The sequence below is a fragment of the Caretta caretta genome, chromosome 7 (genome assembly GCF_965140235.1).
Source record: "Caretta caretta isolate rCarCar2 chromosome 7, rCarCar1.hap1, whole genome shotgun sequence".
NCBI lineage: Eukaryota > Metazoa > Chordata > Testudines > Cheloniidae > Caretta > Caretta caretta.
This window is the reverse complement of record NC_134212.1, coordinates 52,218,011-52,240,034: the sequence shown is the minus strand read 5'-3', so window position 1 is coordinate 52,240,034 and position 22,024 is coordinate 52,218,011. Positions and strand designations below refer to the sequence as shown.

General features: G+C 45.9%; 1 protein-coding gene across 3 annotated transcripts in view; it reads right to left on the bottom strand.

The window, feature by feature from the left end:
- Nucleotides 1–6,273: 6,273 nt before the first annotated feature.
- USP4 (ubiquitin specific peptidase 4) overlaps nt 6,274–22,024 on the bottom strand; it is a 96,103-nt gene continuing 80,352 nt past the window's right edge. For 2 of the 3 annotated variants that reach the window (XM_048858929.2, XM_075130655.1), the window contains 5 exons: nt 13,096–13,211; nt 12,019–12,168; nt 10,541–10,644; nt 9,089–9,177; nt 6,274–8,371 (listed from right to left, as the gene is read on the bottom strand). In XM_048858929.2, the coding sequence (XP_048714886.2) occupies nt 8,252–8,371; nt 9,089–9,177; nt 10,541–10,644; nt 12,019–12,168; nt 13,096–13,211 (579 nt within the window). In that variant the 3' untranslated portion in view covers nt 6,274–8,251. The remainder of the gene's footprint in view (nt 8,372–9,088; nt 9,178–10,540; nt 10,645–12,018; nt 12,169–13,095; nt 13,212–22,024) is intronic. The other variant, XM_075130656.1, reaches the window with a different exon arrangement.

Sequence of the window (22,024 nt, the reverse complement as noted above, 5' to 3'; positions counted from 1 at the left end):
TGATGACTACCCGTTGAGCCCGACAATCTAGCCAACTTTCTACCCACCTTATAGTGCATTCATCCAGCCCATACTTCTTTAATTGGACACCATCCACCAGGAATTCTCTGCTGGTGCCCCACCCCGTGTTACCTGGCCTTGGGATCCTCTGCTCCACCTCTCAGCTTTCTCTTCTTCACCTTCCCATACCCCAGATCCCCTCCGCCCCCTACCCCCTACACACTTCCTGCTCTCAATAGAGCACATCTGCTGGTTTTGACAGGAGTGACCATTCCATTCGTTCATATGCCCCATAATCATAGATGTGAAGGGCAGAAGGAACCCTTCTGATAATCTAGGACGAGATTCACACAGGGACAGAGGTGCCCAACTGCCACTTAAGAGACCTAAATCTAACATTTGGGTGCCACTGACCCCCTACTTAGCTGGCACCTGACCCTAGAGGGGCCAAAATCCTCACATGTGCCTAAATTTTTGCCAGTGGGCATGTGCCAAGTGGCCTAACTCCTGACATCACCTCACCACAGCTCATGAGCTGCTCAGAGAGCTAGCTGACACCTCTCAGTGGGATTCTCAGGTGAGATGCTGCACTGCCTCTCTCACTTGCCAGGCTCCATCCAGTAGGCATGCTCTGTGCATGCCTAATTCACAAAGAGAGGCAGGGCTGAGCATATCAGGACTTCTGTGTGAATCCCTGCTCAGCCAGATTTGGAGGAGGGGTGGAACATGCATCTCCAGTAAGTGCCCTAGCCAGCAGGTTATAGGGGATTCTGGGGCAGGGGATGCTCAATCTCTCTTATTGAAGCTGTTTTACTTTGCATAAATAACTGAATAAATTAATACAAGACTGGGAAAACCTTTAGAAGATCAAATATAACTTGTGGAAGGTCAGGTATAATGCTGAGGTAGCATCACAAGACAAGAGTGACTATGCACTGCAAACTATTGATTAACTCTTCTCAGCTGGTATTTATGTTAACGTCTAGTGGCCTTGAGCCCCTCTTGATGCTTTTCAGGAAAAATAAACTAGTAGGTGAGATTCTTGGAAGTTATTTTATAGCTATGGGCAAAATTTATTATAGTTGACTGGAAATGTGAGTTTATTTGATTAACATGAATAAGAATAAACATCCACATAATTTATATGATTAGATTGTAACTTTAGCGCCCTCAAGGCCAAGACGGAGTATGCTCTGCAGGTGGCTGTGGCCAAGAGAAGGAGTGTGGAGGAATGCAGCAGAGAAACTCCCTTCCATCCCAGGGGAACCTCTTCCAAACCCCCAGAGGTAAGCCCCCTCCCCCATCAATAGTACAATTAATATAAAGAGAAGGTTACTCACCTTGGCAGTAACTGAGATTCTTCAAGATGTGTCCCCCTGTGGGTGCTCCACTCCAGGTGACGGTGTGTCCTGGCGCCATTGATGGGAGAATTTCGGAAGCAGTGCCTGGTCAGGCCACATGTCTACAGCTGCTGTCTCACAGCATTATTTGAGTCTGTTCAGCGCATGCACAGCCTGACTCCCTCAGTTCCGCGAGATAGCAGCTGCGCACGCACAGCCCAGCCAGGCACTGCTATCTAAGATCTCCAATCAACAGCACCGGGACGCACCGTCACTTGGAATGGAGCACCCACAGGGACAGCACTCAAAGAAGGAATACTGATGTAGAGAGGGATGAATGGAAAAAAAGCAACAGAGGGAGAAGATGAGGGAGTGGTGGAGCAGGCTTACATCCAACAAGAGGCCCCAATGGCCCAGTGCTATCACAACATAAAAGGATGGACGCTGAGCACTACATTTGCACGAGAGTTCAGGAATCCTGGCAGAGTTCCAGTCCAGCGGCGAGTCTTATGTGCTCCTGGTCATCTCTGGCACCAGTGAACTTTCCCCAACAAACCTCTCAGGTGCCCTCTTCTGCCTCTCGCTGCAAATCCACACAAAGCAACTACCTCCCCAAAGGGGTTACAGTATTTTCTCAGTTCATGTACGTTAATTTTAAAGACCAAAGTTTATCAAAAGCTCTGTACACCCAAATATCTCCCCATATAGGTACACACAAATATACACTGTGATCAGATCACCTCTTAATCTTCTCTTGGAGTAACTAAATAGATTGAGCTCAAGCATCTCACTTGTGAGGCAGGTTTTTCAGACCTCAAATCATTCCTGTAGCTCTTTTCTGATCCGTTTTCAATTTCCTTTCATACCCTTTTTGAAGTGTGGACTGGACAGGACAGAATATTACAATGGCCTCACCAATGGCTGTATGCAGAGGGAATATCACCTCCCACATGAGATTCTTCTGTTTATGCACCTGAACAGTACCTTCAGCCACCATATTCCACTGGGAGCTCATATTTCGCTGGTTTCCACTGTGACTCCCAAGTCCTTTTCAGAGTCATTCCTATACAGGATATAGTCCCCCATCCTGTAAGTGGAACCTACATGCTTTGTTCCTAGATGTGTGACCTTTTACTTGGCTCTATTGAAGTGTATGTTGCTGCAGTGAGCCCAGCTTACTATGATTGCAGGTTGTTCTGTTGCAGGTCAGTACCTGTCCCCATCATATTCACTGCTCCGCATCCTTTCTGTGATTCTCTGATCTCTCCAACTGCTTCTCCAGCATTCCTGGGGAATTCAACTGTCCCACCCTTCTCCTCACTGCCATCTCAGGGCTCATCCCATGGCCTCCCTTCTTACACTATCTTTCCAGACCATCCTCCCCCATCCCTCTCACCCCACTATCCTTCCAGCACCCAACGTTAGTGTCACAAGAGGCAGCAAAGTTCAATGACCAATGCACTGGACTGGAACACAGGAAACCTGGGTTCTGGCCCCAGCTCTGCCCTGCTGCATGACCTTGGCCCAGTCACTGCCTCTCTCTAAATAGAAAAGGGTTTTAGGGCAAAGACTGTATCTTGGCTGGGGCCTCTAGGTACTATGGGAACACACATAACAGGGACAGGGCTGGAAGGGAGCCCCTGGCTCATCACGTCCATCTCCTGCTATCACAGGCAACCCCATCACATAATCAAACGTGGTGTCTGTCCTTTGCCATCATTCCATCTGTGGCTTCCTGACCAGGCTCCTCTCTCCTGTGTCATGTTTAAGGCATTTATTATGAAGCTAGTTCACCTGCACACAAAAGCACAGTACTGCCTGCCTGAGGTTGTCTCAGAAGGCAGCTCTGCATGATGCTCTTCTGCAGTCTCAGGCCATGACCGCTCCCCCACAGCCTCTCTCTACTTGCCATTGTTTTCTATCTACTGCAGGACACAAGCTCCAGTTCAAGGATCTTTTGTGCCAAAGGATGCACTGGGAGCATTTTCTCCTGGCCTTGCTCCCCCAGAAACAGGGGCAAGCCTTTGGTGTCACTCCTCTTATAGGGGAGGTGGCCAAAGCAGAGAACACATGCCTAATGCAATCCTCCTCAGAGACTCTTGTGGCTGCTTCAGGCAGACAGCCCCTGCCTCTTAGCAGGAGACTTCTCCCTTCCCTGAATCATAGAATATCAGGGTTGGAAGGGACCCCTGAAGGTCATCTAGTCCAACCCCCTGCTCGAAGCAGGACCAATTCCCAGTTAAATCATCCCAGCCAGGGCTTTGTCAAGCCTGACCTTAAAAACCTCTAAGGAAGGAGATTCTACCACCTCCCTAGGTAACGCATTCCAGTGTTTCACCACCCTCTTAGTGAAAAAGTTTTTCCTAATATCCAATCTAAACCTCCCCCACTGCAACTTGAAGGGCGTGTCTGGGGAGAGCAAAAGACATCATTAGTGCGACTGGTCAAACCTTTGGTCAGTGCCACTTCAGTGGCAGCAGCAAGCAGGCCCTGGAGACTAGATAGCAGAAACATGAGGATGCCCGGGACAGCCCCAACATGTGAGGCTTCTTCAGAATCTTCTGGGTCATAGGGTTGACTTGGCTCTAGGCTCCTAAACTGGGCTGATTAATCCAGGCCAGGACTGCTGCCTATTCAGACTATTCTGCAGCTGGAGGTTGCTTCTTCCATCACAGACTCCATGCTGCCCCCTGGGAGACCCTGTGGGTGGGCAGCACTTCCTCTGGTTGTGGGGAGTGGGCTGGAGCCTGTGCCAGCCTCTCCCAGTGGGATGACAGAGTGCAACTCCCATGCTCAAAGCAGAGACAGGCTGGCAGCTGGCACCTCTCCCACCTCTGGGCTATGCAAGCAGGAATCAAACTGGGGAACCAAGGGCTTGTGTTTTTTACTGGGTCATATCAGTGTACCGAAAGGCAGCATGCTGTAGTGTTGCAAACCCGTATGCATGCTCCGAGTTCTGTTTAAAGCAGGCTGAGCGTGGCTTAGCTGAAGTTCATCGGGAACAGGTTTAGGCTATGTCTACACTGCACAGCTTACAGCCACGCCGCTAAAAATCATGCAGCGTAGCCACTGTTGGTTGGTTCTCCTGCTGACAAAAAACTTCCATCCCCAACGAGCAGCGTTTGCATCGTCGGCAGGATGACAACGTGCTGTTCACATGGGTGCTTATCGTGGAAAACTTGTGTCTTTGTGGGGTGGGGGTGGGGTGCTAAACGCCTCTGAAAGACAAAAGTTTTGTCATTCAGTTGCCAGTGTAGACATAGCCTGGGTCTAAACCAAAATAAGCCATTCTTAAAGCAGGTTAGCTAATCCCATGCAAACTTCTGTGTGGGTACTGATTTTGGTTTAAGTATAATCAGTGCAAATCTGTGTGTAGAGAAGACCTTACAGAAAACCCCATAGCTAAATTCCCTCTAAGCTGTGCAGCTGCATCGCAGCCTATTAAGTGCTGTGCAGGCGCTCAGTGCTGCGATGGGGAGAGATGCCTCTCCCCCAACCTTGGACCTGCCGCTGCTGGGAAAGAGGTGCCTCTCCCACAACCCCAGCCTCAGAGCTGCTGTGGTGGGGAGAGGCACCTATACCCCCACAGCCCAGGTGCTGCTGCAGGGAGAGAGAGCTGGAGGGAGTCCTCTCTCACCCCCATTGTAGCCCCAGGGCACTCTGCACCCTAAACCCCGCATCCCTGGCCCCATCCAAGATCCCACAGTCCTAGCTTGAGCCCTCACCCCCGCACACACCCCAACCCTCTGCCCAGCCCTGAGCCCCCTCCTGCACCCTGAACCCTTCAGCCACACCCGAGAGCCCTCATTCCCAGCCAGAGCCCTCATGCACCCCCACACACCCTAACCCCTCTGCCCCAGCCCTGAACCCCTCATCCCCAGCTCCACCCCTGAGCCCACACCCCCAGCTGGAGCCCTCCCCCTTCCCCTCAGCCCCCTCCCACACTCTGAACTCCTCAGCACCACCCCCGCCACATGAATTTTGTTATGTGCACCAATATGGAGGTGATGTCTCACACATCACCTCCATATTGGTGTACATAAAATTCATTCTGCATATGCATAGAAAAAAATAGAGGGTACACTGCCCCAAAGGCCATGAATAGTCCAATATGATAGGCAAGACTTGGTTAATTTGGCTAAGGAGATGAGAAGCAGCCATAGTCTGTACTGCCACAAAAACCAAAATCCACCATCACACATTAAATTGATGGAGAAACAGTCAGCCAAATCCCTCTCTGCACTCAGACCCAGATCTCTTTGAAGGCGGTGCTAAGAGCTTATGAGTTTGGGCTAATCACTGGTTTTTGAGTAGCAACATGGTTACTGAGGGAGTTAATGACATTTTTTCATGGTAGCCCAGAATATCGCGATCACCCTCTCACAACAGTGGAGCAGTAGTGATGCCATAAGAAGGCTGTCGCAAAATCCTCATTTTGATAGGAGATTTAAACCTTCATTGTTCCAAAAGTGACAAAAATCCAAACATAGGAATTAAACCTGACAGCATATAAGAATTGTTTCTGGCGATCTGGTGCAGATCAGCTGCACAGAAGTACACAGATCCTGAACTGGTCCAGCTGGCTGACAAGGGATGGATCACTTGATGATTACCTGTTCTGTTCGTTCCCTCTGGGGCACCTGGCATTGGCACTGTTGGAAGACAGGACACTGGGCTAGATGGACCTTTGGTCTGCTCCCATATGGTCATTCTTATGGTAGCAGTGTGTGCACTTCATGTGGCCCACCTGTGCTTGGGGGATCAGTAAGTAGGAGATAAGCTGGAACTCCTTGTGGTACCAGCATTCCACTCCTACCTTTCAGCCTCTTCCCAGGGGAAGTCCCCTGCGAACTAGCCTGTGTCTTAGAGCAGTGACCTATTCATTCTGATCCGAATTCACAGAAGCAAGGTTGAGGACACTAGAAAGCCCCAATTCAGTGCAAACCACTCTTCTTTATTTCCTCTTTGTACAATAAAGTCAGTCACTTACAAAGTGCCAGTCTAAAAACAGATTTGACATTATACACAATGTACACACCAATCAGAACCCAATCAGCTGACAGGCAGAGAAGAAGGCCAGATTCCTGTCACCCTTTTTACTGCAGTATATTAGAAGAGATTTCAATTCAGCATCCAAGAATCAGCCTTCAGCCCGATGGATGCCTTTTCAGTCTGACCATACAAAGGAAAGTGGCAAGGTTTCTTGTGTCGATATAGAAAAGGAAGCACATTTGTTACATTATATTGTTCTTCATTTTTAACAGGATCTTTTCTTACTTTTTTTCCCCACTGTCTCCCCAAATTTTTACTTGAAGGGGGTGGAAAACCCACAATCAAAGATGCTAAACAAAAAAACCAGTGCAGTGCTACAGTTCAAACTTAGCCCCTAGTGAGGGGGAAAGAAAAGAAACATAATATCCACTTAAGCCAGGTGTAAAAACCCAAACAAACCAAGAACCAAACAGCAGAAGCATCAGCAATTATGAGCTAAACAACTCAAACCTCAGTGCTTTAAAAGAACCGCTCTGCCGAGCAGCAGCGCAATGCTAACCAGAGGGCTGGGCATACAGCAGCTCCCTTCTCCTTTACAGCAAACCTAGCGAATGCAGCTTTAATCCTGTACTGCATTCCCACACGGGGCCTTTCCTCCCTCCCTTTTAACTTCTAGGAAATAAACAAATGGGAGGCCTGGGCAGCTGGCAGTGCCTGTATGGGGTGGCACTGGCATGGAACCAGTGTGGACAGCAATGGGGAGAGGGAAGAGTTAGCACCGGGGAGGGCTGGACTGGAGCGAGGCCACTTTCTGACTGGGCCAGCTCCTGGGAAGGATTAGCATCTGGGAGGGTGGTATGTAAGGCCGTCTACACAGCAGCAGGTGGAGATCACATGGAAGCTGTGATCACTGGTGCACAGAACCCCCAAGGTTTCACAGGGGTGTGGGGGGTGGGGACAAACAATCAGGGGGTTGTCAGTCTAGGGATCATCAGCAGGTTTCCATGGGAACTGGCACAAAGGACTGTGAAATATGAATTAATAGTACAAGACCTGGCTGAATTTAGGTCTCAAAGGCCAAGACCTCACCCTGTGATTGTGCTAAGAGTGGGAGCCAGAGCTGAAATCCTATCGTACACACAGGAGTGTGTATATTTTGCAATCAGAGTACAGCTCTCTCCACGTGGCCAGGGGTGCTGCATTTCATTTCCAATGAATTTTCTGCTTTTTTGGGACCAAAATGATATGTCTGAATGTGGGAAAGGCCCATGGCTCAGCTGCCCAGAATAGTCAAAGATGTCACCAGCAGCCAGGGACCAGAGCAAATGCACCCAGCTGCTCAGCACAGGAAAAAAGGTGCAAAGGCAGAAAGAAGAAGAGCGACACCAGGAGCTGTGGCCACATGGACTGGGGAGTGTGTAAGAGGCACTGCTGGAGCCATAGCAGGAATTCCGGACACTAAGGCTGATGAGATTAGACAGAGAAAATCTGGACTGGGCCTGACAGTTACACACAGAGCTGGCAACTGGCACACCACAGGAATAGCATTCATGCCCAAATGACACCTCTGTCATCTCTGCAACACCCTGCAGCCACCCTCTCTGCCCCAGGCCCCAGCTCCAGCCCCACAACTCAGCCCAGCCCAAGCCTCTCCTTCCCCAGCTCCCAGCCACACAGTCCAGACAGATTTACAAAAATTTTATTGAAGCTTTGATATATATAATTTTTGGCCTCTAAATACCCCACGTCAGCTCATTCTTGGCTCCCCAGTGCTATCTTACAACACCAGGCACTAAGCCCCCAACACTAGATTTCCTGCTTGAGAATCCTACGGAAGGCAGAACAGCAACTATCAGATGCTCCAGACATGGCGTCAAACAGAGAACACTACCGAGCAGTCCGAGCGCAGCAGGCTGGGCTCAGTTGGTATCCATGCCATCACACTCTTCCAATGCCAGCTTACTTTCTGCAGGAAGAGATGGGGCTACGTGCTTCTTGCTGTCCCGCCGCTGATAGAATAGCACATATGCAGCTTTCGTCTGCCAAACAAGGAAAGAAAACCAATCTGAGGAAAAGAAACCATCCACGAAGCACAGTTCTGGAAAGCTGATGATGCAGGAGATAACCTATCGCAGACTCCCAATGGGGCAGCTCAGTACTTCTCTGCCTCATGTGGAGGCTGGAGGCCTAGAGGGAAGCATGGCTTGTAATATAGCTGTATGTAGAGATTTATGGAGCTTCAATATCTATAACAAGAGAAACAATCCAGGAAATGCTTTCATATCACCTTACTGCCCTCTCTTCCCCACTGTCTGTGCAGAGCTGGACAGCCCTGGTACCCACCCCACAGATCCTGGGAAGACTGTAGCTTATCAGGCTCAGGGGCAAGCCATTCAGGCTTTGCTCTGAGAAGCCAGCCCCTCCACCCAAAGGTGTTTTAGCAGGAACCTCAGCCAGGGAATCTTTGCAGAGATGTCCTTGTAACAAAAGAAAATCCCCTCCAATGGCTTTTCATGCAGGAAGGGATGTTCGACTCACTCCAAAACACATAGAGCAACTTCAGCAACACAAAGTCTGCTGCTCCTTCACAGCATTGTCAGCTTGAATCTGACCTCAATCCACAGCAGATTCTAGCCTGCATTTACGATGATTTGATTAATAGAGGCAGAAAACATCTGGGTCCATCCCAGCATGTTCCTGGGTTGTATATCTGGGGACTTCCCCCATCTTGAATTAGTCTGAGTCCAAGTACTCACCACTATTTGATCTTCAGAAGCCATTGATACACTGCTGTCATCAAAGTAGTACCATTTGCCATTCACTTTGTTCTTTGCATATGCAGTATCTGTCACACAAACAGAGTGGCTATCTACATTCAGCAGTAAGGCACAGCGCTCACTAGTGTAACTGTAATACCCCGATGACACTCAATTCTGATAACTCCATCTATAAGAGGTACAAAGTAAGCGTGCGGGGGAAGAGAAAGAGCTTGGGTTTCATTGCTCAGAAGCGATATCAGTAACACGGGAACACAGTGGATCAGAGGCTAGGTCTATCTAGTCCACAGACCTGTTCTGAACAGTGGCCTATCCTAAATGCTTCAGAGGAGGGAGTAAGAAACTTACATTTCTCTTTGATCCTTCAGTCAGTGGTTGGCTTTTGCCCTCGAGCAGAGGGCTTATACCCACTCCAAATTTATGTTTTAAAATAATCCTAATCTAATGCTAACTGTGGTTTTCCTTGTTGTACATACAGAAGGCCAATCTTCTTTTGAATCCTGTAAATTCCATCCTGCTCTCAGTCTCACGGGGTGCTGATCATGTGCAATAGAGCTTTCTTAAGTCTACAAGTGCTGCACACAGATGTGAGCATTTGCTGATGAAAGGAATGTACAGCCTCCACTGGAAAAGCCAGCCATGTCCCTGCACAGCACAAAACAAGTCCTTCCATATATTTCTCTTTTTGTTTTTGAGACAAGGATAATAAAAATGCAAAAAACTAAACACTGCATCACATAGCACAGTAAGCACCAGAGTGAGGAACAGCGGAAGTTCAGATTCTAGAAGCAGCTTTACTAACCAGTTTCATTGCACAGTATATTCTTATTCCTATTTTAATGGTTAATGGCTCTACTGTTTGCCAGAATGGGTCCCATAAAACACAGAAGGTGCACAGGAAACAATAGCTGAACATTACATTTGTTGTGATCTCAGCATTGAAATTTAATGCTGCCCAAACAGCTTTCCGATCAGTCCTACCAACTGTCCTAATTTCTTCTTCATTAGTCAAGTCCCTGCCCTCCACAATGGCCAGATCCGGGTGTGGATGCAGCAGCCCAGCTCATAAAATGGCTAGCTGCTTCCTGTTGCTGATGAGGTTTAAATGGGATGGAGCAAATCCTTTACTGCCTGCCTCTTTACAGGGAGCCCAGTACATCAATCCATGGACCACCAAGGGGTTAAGGGGGTGGGCGCTGTAAACTCTGATTGAATTTGCTCCCTTGGCTTTTGGGGCAGAACTACAGCTGCGAAACATAGGGATGGGTTGAGCAACTTGCAGCCCCAACATCCCCACCCACTAGTGCCCATCCATCATGACTCCCCACCCCCCAGAGAGAAAGAGTCACTGCTCTCCTGACAGCGATTTTCCCATACAAATACAGCCCTCCTGTCTCCCTGCCGATAAAGAAGAGACAGGTAGTTACTCACAGTGGCCTACTCCCATGGCTCCATAGTGATTGGACACTGCAATGAGGTCATACACATACGGATCAGCTGTTGGGTCACAGACAAACTCAGACATACTCAAATCCCTGAGAAAAAAGTAAGAATACATTGTCATTGTACACATAATAAGGGAAAGGCCTAGTAATAATGAATCATTGTAAACAGCCAGCACCGGGCCAAGGGCTAACCTGTCCCAGTCAATGCTGTTTTTCCTTTTTAATTATTAATGACATATTTGACCCACAAGCCAGTGATGTCGCCCCCTAGGCGGCTGTAATATGGATGGCATCAGCCAGTTTGTTTGCCATCAGGAATGATGGTTACTGGCAAACACAAGTGTTCCTGTGTGGTTAGTGAGAGAGGATGGCTAAGTGCATGCCAACAGCAATCAATGTAAAACAAGCATAAAGAAGTCAAACTCTTCCATATGATGGATTGGAGCAACACTGGGTAGGCCTATGTCCTGCAGTGGGGTGGTAGCGTCTGAGATGGATGGATGAATGCAAGGCCTTCTCTTGGTAGAGGATGCAGAGGGATGAAGCTGGTGGTCATGCAATATACATGTAATCCACACTAACAGCGTGGCTCCATCCCCCTCTAAAGGACAGTCTACATAGAGAGTCCACTACAGTAAGAGGCTCATGATTTTACACCCAGAGGTGTCAGGTTCAATGCCTGCCAGCGACCCATTCCAGGAGCATTGTGTTATATTTGGACACAAAGATCAGAAACAACACTGATACCTGACTTCCAAGAAGGATCTCCAGGTATTACCGCATGTACTGTACCTGCTTTCAGGACACAGATACTGTTACACAAAGAGGACTCCTGCTATGCTTTGCCGATGAACAACCTTCATACCTCATACGTACATAGCATCTTTCTTTCCAAGTACTTCACACTACTGTTTAAGTAGAGGTAACACTGAACTGGAAATCCTAGCAAATCTACACAGCTGGTACTTTGGAAGGGAAGGAAAGAATATTCAATGAAGCTGCAGGGGAGGTTAGGCAGCATAGAAATCTCTGGCGTAGAACTTGGCCTGGACAGGCTGTTGCCAACACTCTCCTCCATGACTCTCATGAAAATTGTCATAGGATCTTTAAAGGACAAAAGTGTTCAAGGTCTGCTTTGACACAGGTTCAAAACGGACTCCAAGGGAATTGTAAAGACGTGGAATCACTGGATTTTCTTAGCAGCATCCTAACCAAGTAGTGGCCAGGCCCATCCCTGCTAAGCTCAGTAGCTCTGCACCGTCATAGGTCCAGGTATCACAGGTGCCGGTAGCACCCCCTTTCCAGAGACAGTTACTAGAGCTTCACTAAGGTCTACTGGCTTGTGTCACTGGAGGCAGAATCCTATCCTGAGCTATGTCTCCAATGAGGAGCCCATACAATCGCTACATCAAAAGTGGAGTTTCTTGCTCTGCCCAGTTGTGACTTGCTGGTAAAGAACACTACCTGATGGGGAATTCAACCACAGTGTCAAGTTTATCCCTCCAGTATCTGTTGTATGAGAAACGTTTTAAATGCACCACCAAAATCCTGGGCAAAGACCATAGATCAAACTTCTTTGTGGCCTGCTGATGCTTCTTGCAGTTAGGGCAGTACCTGAGAAAGGAGCATAAATAGGCATGAAACACCTTCGATATCTGCCTTCTAGCCAAGGGTCTCAAACCCCTTTACAAACAGTATTTTTTGAGTAACATATAAAATGCCTATCCCTATCCCAGGCTGCAGTCACCTTTGTCTTTTTTTTTTTTTTATATAAATAGGCTTTGAGAACATTACTCTGATTTTTCCCCTCACATATACAATCTCTTCTTCCCCCAGTACATCCTCTCCGCTGCCTTCTCGCATTCACCATGTTCCCACCTACTGCTACCTAAATGCCATTGCTCAGAAGCTCTCTCCTCTTCTGGGGGATGACCTGTAAGAAAAACTCCTGGAGCACTGTATTTTCAGGACGTCTTTCCCCACTCTCCTCTTCCTGTCTTGTCTTCTGTCCTTTTTTGCTTCCTTTCCAATCCTCCCCTCTGCTCCACCCTGCCCAAGTGGCAGAGTGAAAGTGACTACATTTCCGAGTTTCTGAAGGTAAGACGTTTTGTCAATTTTACTGGAGCACTAGAACAAAGGTAGTATTGTGTTAGAGAGCACCAGTCCAGCCTGCTTCCACCTGGTAAGAAATGAGGTAGAGTGAGAGAACCATACAGGATTGGGTGTTAGGACTACAACAGCATGAGGTGCTGAAGGTCAAGTTTGAGGTGGCAGAACTACACAGAGCCTAAGGATAATAACTACAGCAGCTTTCTAAAGGCTAATTGGGGTTTTTTTTTTTGTTAAGGTAACATTCCCCTCTTGCTGCTGAGGACGGAGGTGCAGTGGCAAAGCTGTGGCTGTGAGAACAGGGGTAGGAAACTAAGGCGCACAGAAAGAGCAGTTGGGGGAAATCTTTACCCAAACAATATTGTTATTTTATAGTATATATAAAGACAGTCCAAGTAAGATGGCTGCCAAGCAGCTGGGTGGTAAACTTACCAAGGGTCATGTTCACCAAGCGTTTCCATTGTAGTAAAGAGTTCTATACAGTCTTTAAGAGCTACAGTAGTTTTCTTCTTCTGTGACTGCAACATACTTGCATCCTTTTCAAATGCCTACCAAAAAAGATGTATGAAAATGAATATGCTCATCCTAGGCATCTGGAACCACCTTCCCATGCCCTCATACAGGTTATCTGTGTCCCATTCCAAAACAGTTCCCTGCCATTTCTTTCTTATCTTCAAAATGAACCCATCCCGTTCCTCTCTTGCTCCAGTGATGACTGTTTGATGAGCCATCCTTTCCTGGATGTAGGCAGCCAGCCTCTTTCTTTCCACCCACAACACCTACATCAACACCCACAATTTCTATTGCTCACAGCTGTGCAGAGCATTCTACAGTGGCAATAAATAAAGGCAGTTTCTTGCACAAGGGTGGTTACTGCTGAAGTTAGGCTTAAAGCAAAAGGAATTTTGTCAGATGTTCATAGACAGAGAAGGAAAAGACAGTCCCTGCTCCAAACAGCTAACAATCTTATTGTACAACAAAAGACAAAAAAGGGGGAAACAAATAAGTACAATTTTATAGCTTGTGTAATGCAGATCATATTGGATTATCATAATTGTCCACTCTGATCTTAAAATCTATTAACCAGACTGGTTACTGATGGCAGTCTATTACAGACCCTCAGATAAGTCCAGAGAAAAGGATGTGCATTTATTAACTGTAGAAAAAAAATACTACATTACAGCAGGGGACATACACTGGTGAAACATCTTTGGAGTTTCTAACATTTGTAACACAGGAATTATTGCTCCCAGAGTGTGACTCTATAGGAAATCTCATTCTGACAGAAAGAATTTGATCACTGACCTAAAAAGTAGTGGCTGTCCAGGCATAAGTGATTGAGAGTTGGTTACATCTGTGTTGAGCAAACAGAATACACTCAACTAGTTACATACATATATGCAGCTTTCCAGTGGCGAATTTCTCAAAGCCAAAATTAATTTGCTGAATTGACTGGGAGGAAAAATTTAAATAGAGAATCATGAATGAAAGTTGGAGGTTGTTTAAGAACATTTCACTTGCTTCCCAAAAAGTTACAATTCCCTATCAGAGAAAAGGCTGTTTGATTAACAAGTCATCTTGGTTAAGACTGTTGTTGTAGGCTTGTTGATCCCAAGATATTAGAGAGACAAGGAGGGTGAGATAATATTAGTCCAATAAAAGATAGTACCTCACCTGCCTCATCTTGGTTAAGAGTAACATGAAAGCAGCAATAAAACTAAAACTAAAAATCATTACATAGATGGGGAAAAGGAGCTGAATAGCAATTATATAAATAAGAAGTTAAGAAATACAATCAATTAATAACTGAACCAAAAGGTATATCAACAAAATATCTATAGCCAGTACGGTTAAGGCATTTATTAATGTATCAGGAACAAAAGCAATTCTAGCAATGGTCTAGCACTCTAGATCCATTATTAGGGGTGATATTGTCAATGAAGCAGAAAAAGATGAGTTTAATAAATATTTCTTTTCTGTATTTGGATCCAGTTTGAACAATATATCAATATCATATGACAGTTGCTAAGGAGAATGCTAAACATATCTACTATTAAAGTTAAACATTTTCTCTGGATAACTTGTACAGAAAAATTGTAAAGGGGTTGGGAGAGGAGCTTGGTTATTAATGTTTAACAAATTTTGGAAACCTGAGGAAGTTCCAGAGGGTTAGAAGAAACCCATTTTGCCGGTATTTAAAAAGGATAGCTGAAATGATGTGGGTAACTCTAGGTCAGTTAACCTGACACTGATCCTGATCCTGAATTAAAGAACAGAAATATAAATGAATAGCAATCAACATGATCTCCTGGACAATAGGTATTATTAAACTTGATATTGCTCTTTGACAAGATTCCAAGTCTGGCTGAAAAAGATAACTGTGCTGACCTAGTATACTCAGACTTTGTAAGGAGTTCAACGTACATTGCATGACATTCAGAATAAAAAACTAAAGTTATACAAAATCAATATGGCCTGTGTTAAATGGATTACAATCTGTCTGACAGATCTCAAAGTGTGCTGTTAATAAGGAATTAATTACTGGGGGTGTTTCTAGTAGGGTTATGCAGAGATTGGTACTTGACTCAGTGTTATTTAGTATTTTTATCAAGAGTGAGAGTAAAATCACTGCTGATAAAGTAAGCACATGATACAAAAATTGGTGGAGTGGTAAACCATGAGGAGAAGTCACATATAAAGTGTTCAGAACTCCTGGTGAGTCAGGTGGAATCCAACAATACACGCTTTAATACAGCAAAATGCAAAGGCACATGTTTAGGAACAAAGACAGGTATAGCCAAGTAAAAAAGGTATCAGGTGTATTTAGGCTATTAAGGTGAATGTTAATGTTGTAACGTAGGGCCTACAGGCCTCAGGCCTTTAAGACATTTAGCTTTGCCAAGTCCTAGGACTTAGTCCTACAGCTTATTTTAGACCTCAGGATAAGTTAACTACACTATAAAGATAAGTAAGTAAGTTAGCATAAGTAAGTTCATAATAAAACCTGCTGAGCCTACATCTATGTTTGGGAGGCAGGGCGAAATATTAGAGACTTCCTTCAGATAACTGCCTGTTACTATGTTGATAAGGTGAGGTAAATGTGAGTTCCCCTTACACTCACTAACAAGTTAGCCTATGAAAAACAGAGCACCTGAAAAGTAGAGGGCTGTGGAAGTTCAAATAGGGAAAAGGAGTTAAAACCTTCATAAATAAATATGAATTTCAGTGGGTGTCGCCGTTAACCCATTATCCAAGCTGTATCCCAGTCTGCATGCCTTGCAGGGGGAGACACCAGGATGATGACCACTGGTGGTAAGGATGATGATGAGAATGATGACTAATACTTTGGGTTTTCCCACAAGGAATGGTGTGAATAATGCAAATACTGTGAGTTCTGTGTTGGTCTCTCTCTCCTTCACCAGACTGCAGCACGTATTGTTGTTTGGTTGATTAGTAATAGTAATTACTATAGACACAGCACTATGTAGTCTCTGCTCTACACCATAAAGTCCCACTTCTATTGCTCCTATAGTTGACCTTGGGGGCTGAATTCTCACATATTAAAGTAGGTGTAAACCTCACTTTGGGTAGGTAATTGGTTAAAGTAACCCACAGCTATAGATAAGGCTACACAGACCACACACCGAGTGTGACGTTGCACTCCATATGCTTATAAGTGTGAATATGATGTAACTGGAATATGCTTTATGCAAAAGGTCTCTTTTAAGGTATCATTACAAAGTTTATAATCTACTGAATATATTCCTCCTATTTGTATGCATGTATCATATATATCTGAAGATAGAAATATGAAGTATAACTCTGAAGTCCTATTGTAATTATGCGAAGTGTGGGCCATTAACGGTGGTTTGGAAGCTTGATGGCTCCCATTTACTATGACAATTGGTTGTAAATGATCTGTTTACTTGCACACCTTCCTGGGTGCATGCGGGCCAGGCCTGCAAGAATGGAGGCTGGGGTTTCACAGGACATGTGAACATATCACCTGATACTGGAATCCATCTTAAACCTGGTCCTTTTCCATTTAGAAGGAGGGGTGGGGACTCAGAGACACAAAAGATTCCTGCCTTGTGCCAAAGATATAAAAGGGGGTGGAACAGAACAAAGGGGGATACCAGTCTTAAGAACACCCTTAGTTTCTACCTATGATGTCTGCTGGAACTAACAAGGACTGTACCAGGGGAATGGATTGGGCCCAGACTAGGAAGGAGTCTAGTCTGTGAAAGAAGCTTATTGGAACATCTCTGAGGGTGAGATTTTACCTGTATTCACTTTCTTAATGTATTAGTCTTAGACTTGCATGTTTTTGCTTTATTCTGTCTGTTATTGCTTGAAACCACTTAAATTCTACTTTTTATTCTCAATAAAATCACTTTTGTTTATTAATTAACCCAGAATAAGTGATTAATACCTGGGGGAGCAAACAGCTGTGCATATCTCTCTATCAATGTTCTAGATTATGTGTTTACCCTGTCAAAGCTTTATACAGAGTAAAACGGATTTATTTGGGGTTTGGATCCCATTGGGAGCTAGGTACTGGAGATCGGAAACCTGCTGAGTAGTTTTTGGTTAAAGTCTGCAACTTTGGGAGCGTGGACCAGACCTGGGTCTGTGTTGCAGCAGGCTAGCATGTCTGGCTCAACAAGGCAGGGTTCTGGAATCCCAAGCTGGCAGGGAAGACAGGCTCAGAGGTAATTCCAGCACATCAGGTGACAGTCCCAAGGGGGTCTCTGACTGAACCCGTCACACAGACCATGGGAGACTGTATTCTGGAAAGCAGTGACTGAAAAGCATTAAAGGATCATCACAGATAATTCAAACATGAACGCCAGTGCAATGCTGTCGCGAAAATTACCACAACTACGGTAAGTTTAGTAACTGTTGTTTGTTTGTTTTTTTTCAAGTGATTGCACATGTCCATTCCACTGCTGGTGACTCACAAGCTGTCCCATCTGGAGGTGGGTGTTGAGTCTATTTAAACAGGGATTGGAGGACAACTTGTCCAAATGTAACATCTCTAGAGTGTTGACAGATTGCACAGTGAGAGGCAAACAAGTGACATGACGATCAGGTTGTTGCTTTGCAAATGTCTAATATGGGCATGTGAGCCAAAAATGCCACAGAGGATGCTTGGGAATCTAGTTGAATGACCCAATACTCTCTCTGGTGGCTTCATATTAGCCAACTGGTAACCCAGGTGAATACAACTGGTATCCATGACGAAACCCTTTGCGTGGAAACCTGACTGCCCTTCATTCTGTTCACAAATGCAACAAACAATTGAAATGAATACCTGAAAGATTTAGCCCATTCCAGATAAAATGCTAATGCTCTTCTAACGTCTAGAATGTGCAGTCTCTCCTCTCCCTTATTATTGTGAGGCTTTGGGAAAGTCAGCAAGAAAATTGCTTGGTTAATATGAAAAGTGGAGACCACTTTCATAAGAAAATTTGGATGGGGACAAAGGCAGACATTAGCCACATAAAAAAATATAGGAAGGATCTGATATTAACGCCCTCAGCTCCCCTACTCTCCTGGCCAATGTATGGCTACTAAAAATGAAAAGTACAACAGGGGGCAAATCACTAGCAGTTTGAAGGAGGGACCCACCAGCTTTTTTAAGACTGAATTCAGGCGCCATGGTGAAATAGGACTCTGTACATGAAGAAACAATCTGTCTAAATCCTTTAAAAATCGTATGGCCTCAGGGGTGAAAAGCCAATATAGGAAATTGAACAGGGTACACCTGGCAAACTGCCTATCACTGATATTTAATTTACAAAAGATAGTCCAGCACATGCTGAATAGAAGCAAGAATAGGGGAGACCTATGGAACTCCTTGCCTGAGGAGGTTGTGAAGGCTAGGACTATAACAGGATTTAAAAGAGAACTAGATAAATTCATGGAGGTTAAGTCCATTAATGGCTATTAGCCAGGATGAGTAAGGAATAGTGTCCCTAGCCTCTGTTTGTCAGAGGGTGGAGACGGATGGCAGGAGAGAGATCACTTCATCATTATCTGTTATGTTCACTCCCTCTGGGGCACCTGGCATTGGCCACTGTCAGCAGACAGGATACTGTGCTGGATGGACCTTTGGTCTGACCCAGTATGGCCATTCTTATGTACATCTCTGCTACCCAGCCCTGAGGGCATCTGAGAAACAGTCTGGTGTACTGCATTGTGTAAGTGCACGCTGCCACATGCCCCAGAAGCCTTAAACAACTTCTCCCCATGGTAAAGGATAAGCCTTCAGCCCAGAATGAGGCTTCACATTGTGAGAAGCCTTGCCTGTGGTGGTAAAGCCAGGACCTCTCCAATAATTCTACTTTCTGGACTGGAGACAGGACTGACTTGTCTGAGTTGATCAGGAGGTCTAGTGTGTTGAAGGTGCATTGGATTATGCAAATGATGGGTACCACCTGTGACCTGGCTCGACCTCTTATCTGCCAGGGCTCCATGTATTCCCTTACCTGCACAACTACCTTCTGAAGAAATGTTGCTACTTCCTCAAGCACTTTGTAAGAACACATGGGGCAGCCAAGAGATTGAAGGGGAGAACTGAGAATGGCGGCCACTGACAGTGTATCTCAGAAACTTTCTGTGGCTCTGATGAATTTCCATTGGAAATTGGGCATCCTTTAAGTCGAGAGCAGCATACCAGTCCCCCAGCTCCAGTGGAGGAAGAGTGTACGTTAGAATGACCGTCTGGAATTTTGCCTTTTTCAGGAATTTGTTTAACCGCCTTACATCTAAAATAGGCCTGGAGATCCCATTTTGCTTACAGGCTCAGGAAGTATTGGGAGTAAAACCCCTTTCTCCTGAATAAAGGAAGGACCTCCACTATAGCTACTACAAGGAGAGAGGTGATTGTATCTCTTGCAGTAATACTGTCTTGTCAGAGGGGTAGAAATAAAATGGATCATGTATCCCAGTTCCACCATGCTTAGAACCCACTGATCTGTTGTGATGTGGGGCCAAGCAAGAAGGAATTGGACAGGCAGTTTGCAAAAACTGAAAAAGATGACACTCAGAACTGATATTCTGCTCTCGACCTTCCAGTCAAAAAGCTCTTGGAAGATGCTGCCTCCTTTGATGAACAAGCGGCTGCAGAAGCAGAGAGCAGCAATGGTCGTTGTTTGTAACCTCTGCTCCTTCTCCTTGGCAGGTCTTGGGTTTGAGGAGCAAACCACTGAAAACACTGAGACTGATGAGGGCAGAATACATTCCGCTTCAGAGCTGGGGTGTAAATGCCCAGGGATTTGTATTTGAGACTATGGAGAATTTCGTCTGTCTTTCCTGAACTGTCTGTTGCACTTCTGGGGAGAGGCCAGAAGAGTGTAATCAGGACAAGCGCCTCATCGTGATAGAGGCCAAGCTGCAGAATCTGCTGTATCAACACCCGCCAGCAGAGCCGTTCTGGTGACCAACTTGCCCTCCTTTACTAAGGACTGGAATTCCAGTTTCCTCTCATCTGGAAGCTTGTCATTGAGCTTCAGAACAGTGTCCCAAAGGGTGAAATTTTAACACCCCAGCAAAGCTTTCTGGTTTGCAATACAAATCTATAATCCACCTCTGGAATAAAGCTTCCATGCAAATAAGTCCAGCTTCTTGTCCTCTCCTTTTTAGGGTTGGTGCCTGGCGCCCCATCTTTCTTTTTCAGTGGCTGGTACTACTAAAGGGAGCCTGGAGGGGGATGGTTATTTAGATTCTTGAACCCCAGGGAGGGGACATGGTACTCCACTCTCTTTGCAGTCAGAGCAGGGAAGCCAAGGTCTGCCAGAGCAATGGTTTTCAATAGTCTTCATTTGTGGACCCCTACAAATTTTCAAATGGAGGTGCGGACTCTCTTGGAAATCTATTCAATCAATGTTCAAAGTTCTTGATGCCCAGTAGATGGAACCAGCTGAGGTGGCTACAGGGAAGCTATTGATTGGTATGATAGAATACACTCCTGTGTTCACACCCTCCTGTAATAATCTTTGTACAAAGTAAGTTCATCATTTGAAAACTCATAACTTGCTGATCGATATCATAGAATCATGGAAGATTAGGGTTGGAAGAGGCCTCAGGAGGTCATCTAATCCAACCCCCTGCTCAAAGCAGGACCAACACCAACTAAATCATCCCAGACAGGGCTTTGTCAAGCTGGGCCTTAAAAACCTCGAAGGATGGAGATTCCACCCCACCCCTCCCCCCAGGTAACCCATTCCAGTGCTTCACCACCCTCCTAGTGAAATAGTGTTTCCTAATATCCAACCTAGACTGCCCCCACTGCAACTTGAGACCATTGCTCCTTGTTCTGTCATCTGCCAGCACTTAGAACAGCCGAGCTCCATCCTCTTTGGAACCCCCCTTCACGTAGTTGAAGGCTGCTATCAAATCCCCCCTCACTCTTCTCTTCTGCAGACTAAACAAGCCCAGTTCCCTCAGCCTCTCCTTATAAGTCATGTGCCCCAGCCCCCTGATCATTTTCGCTGCCCTCCGCTGGACTCTCTCCAATTTGTCCACATCCTTTCTGTAGTGGGGGGCCCAAAACTGGACACAATACTCCAGGTGTGCCTCACCAGTGCCGAATAGAGGGGAGTAATCACTTCCCTCAATCTGCTGGCAATGCTCCTACTAATGCAGCCCAATATGCCGTTAGCCTTCTTGGCAACAAGGGCACACTGCTGACTCATATCCAGCTTCTCAGCCACTGTAATCCCCAGGTCCTTTTCTGCAGAACTGCTGCTTAGCCAGTCGGTCCCCGTCTGTAGCAGTGCATGGGATTCTTCCGTCCTAAGTGCATGACTCTCACTTGTCCTTGTTGAACCTCATCAGATTTCTTTTGGCCCAATCCTCCAATTTGTCTAGGTCACTCTGGACCCTATCCCTACCCTCCAGCGTATCTATCTCTCCCCCCAGCTTAGTGTCATCTGCGAACTTGCTGAGGGTGTAATCCATCCCATCATCCAGATCATTAATAAAGATGCTGAACAAAACCGGCCCCAGGGGTACTCTGCTTGATACTGGCTGCCAACTAGACATCAAGCAGTCTATCATTACCTGTTGAGCCGGAGAATCTAGCCAGCTTTCTTTCCACCTTATAGTCCATTCATCCAATCCATACTTTTTTAACTTACTGGCAAGAATACTGTGGAGACTGTATCAAAAGCATAGCTAAAGTCAAGTTATATCACGTCCACTGCTTTCCCCATATCCACAGAGCCAGTTATCTCACCATAGAAGACAATCAGGTTGGTCAGGCATGACTGCCCTTGGTGAATCTATGCTGACTGTTCCTGATCACCTTCCTCTCCTCCAAGTGCTTCAAAATGGTTTCCTTGAGGACCTGCTCCAT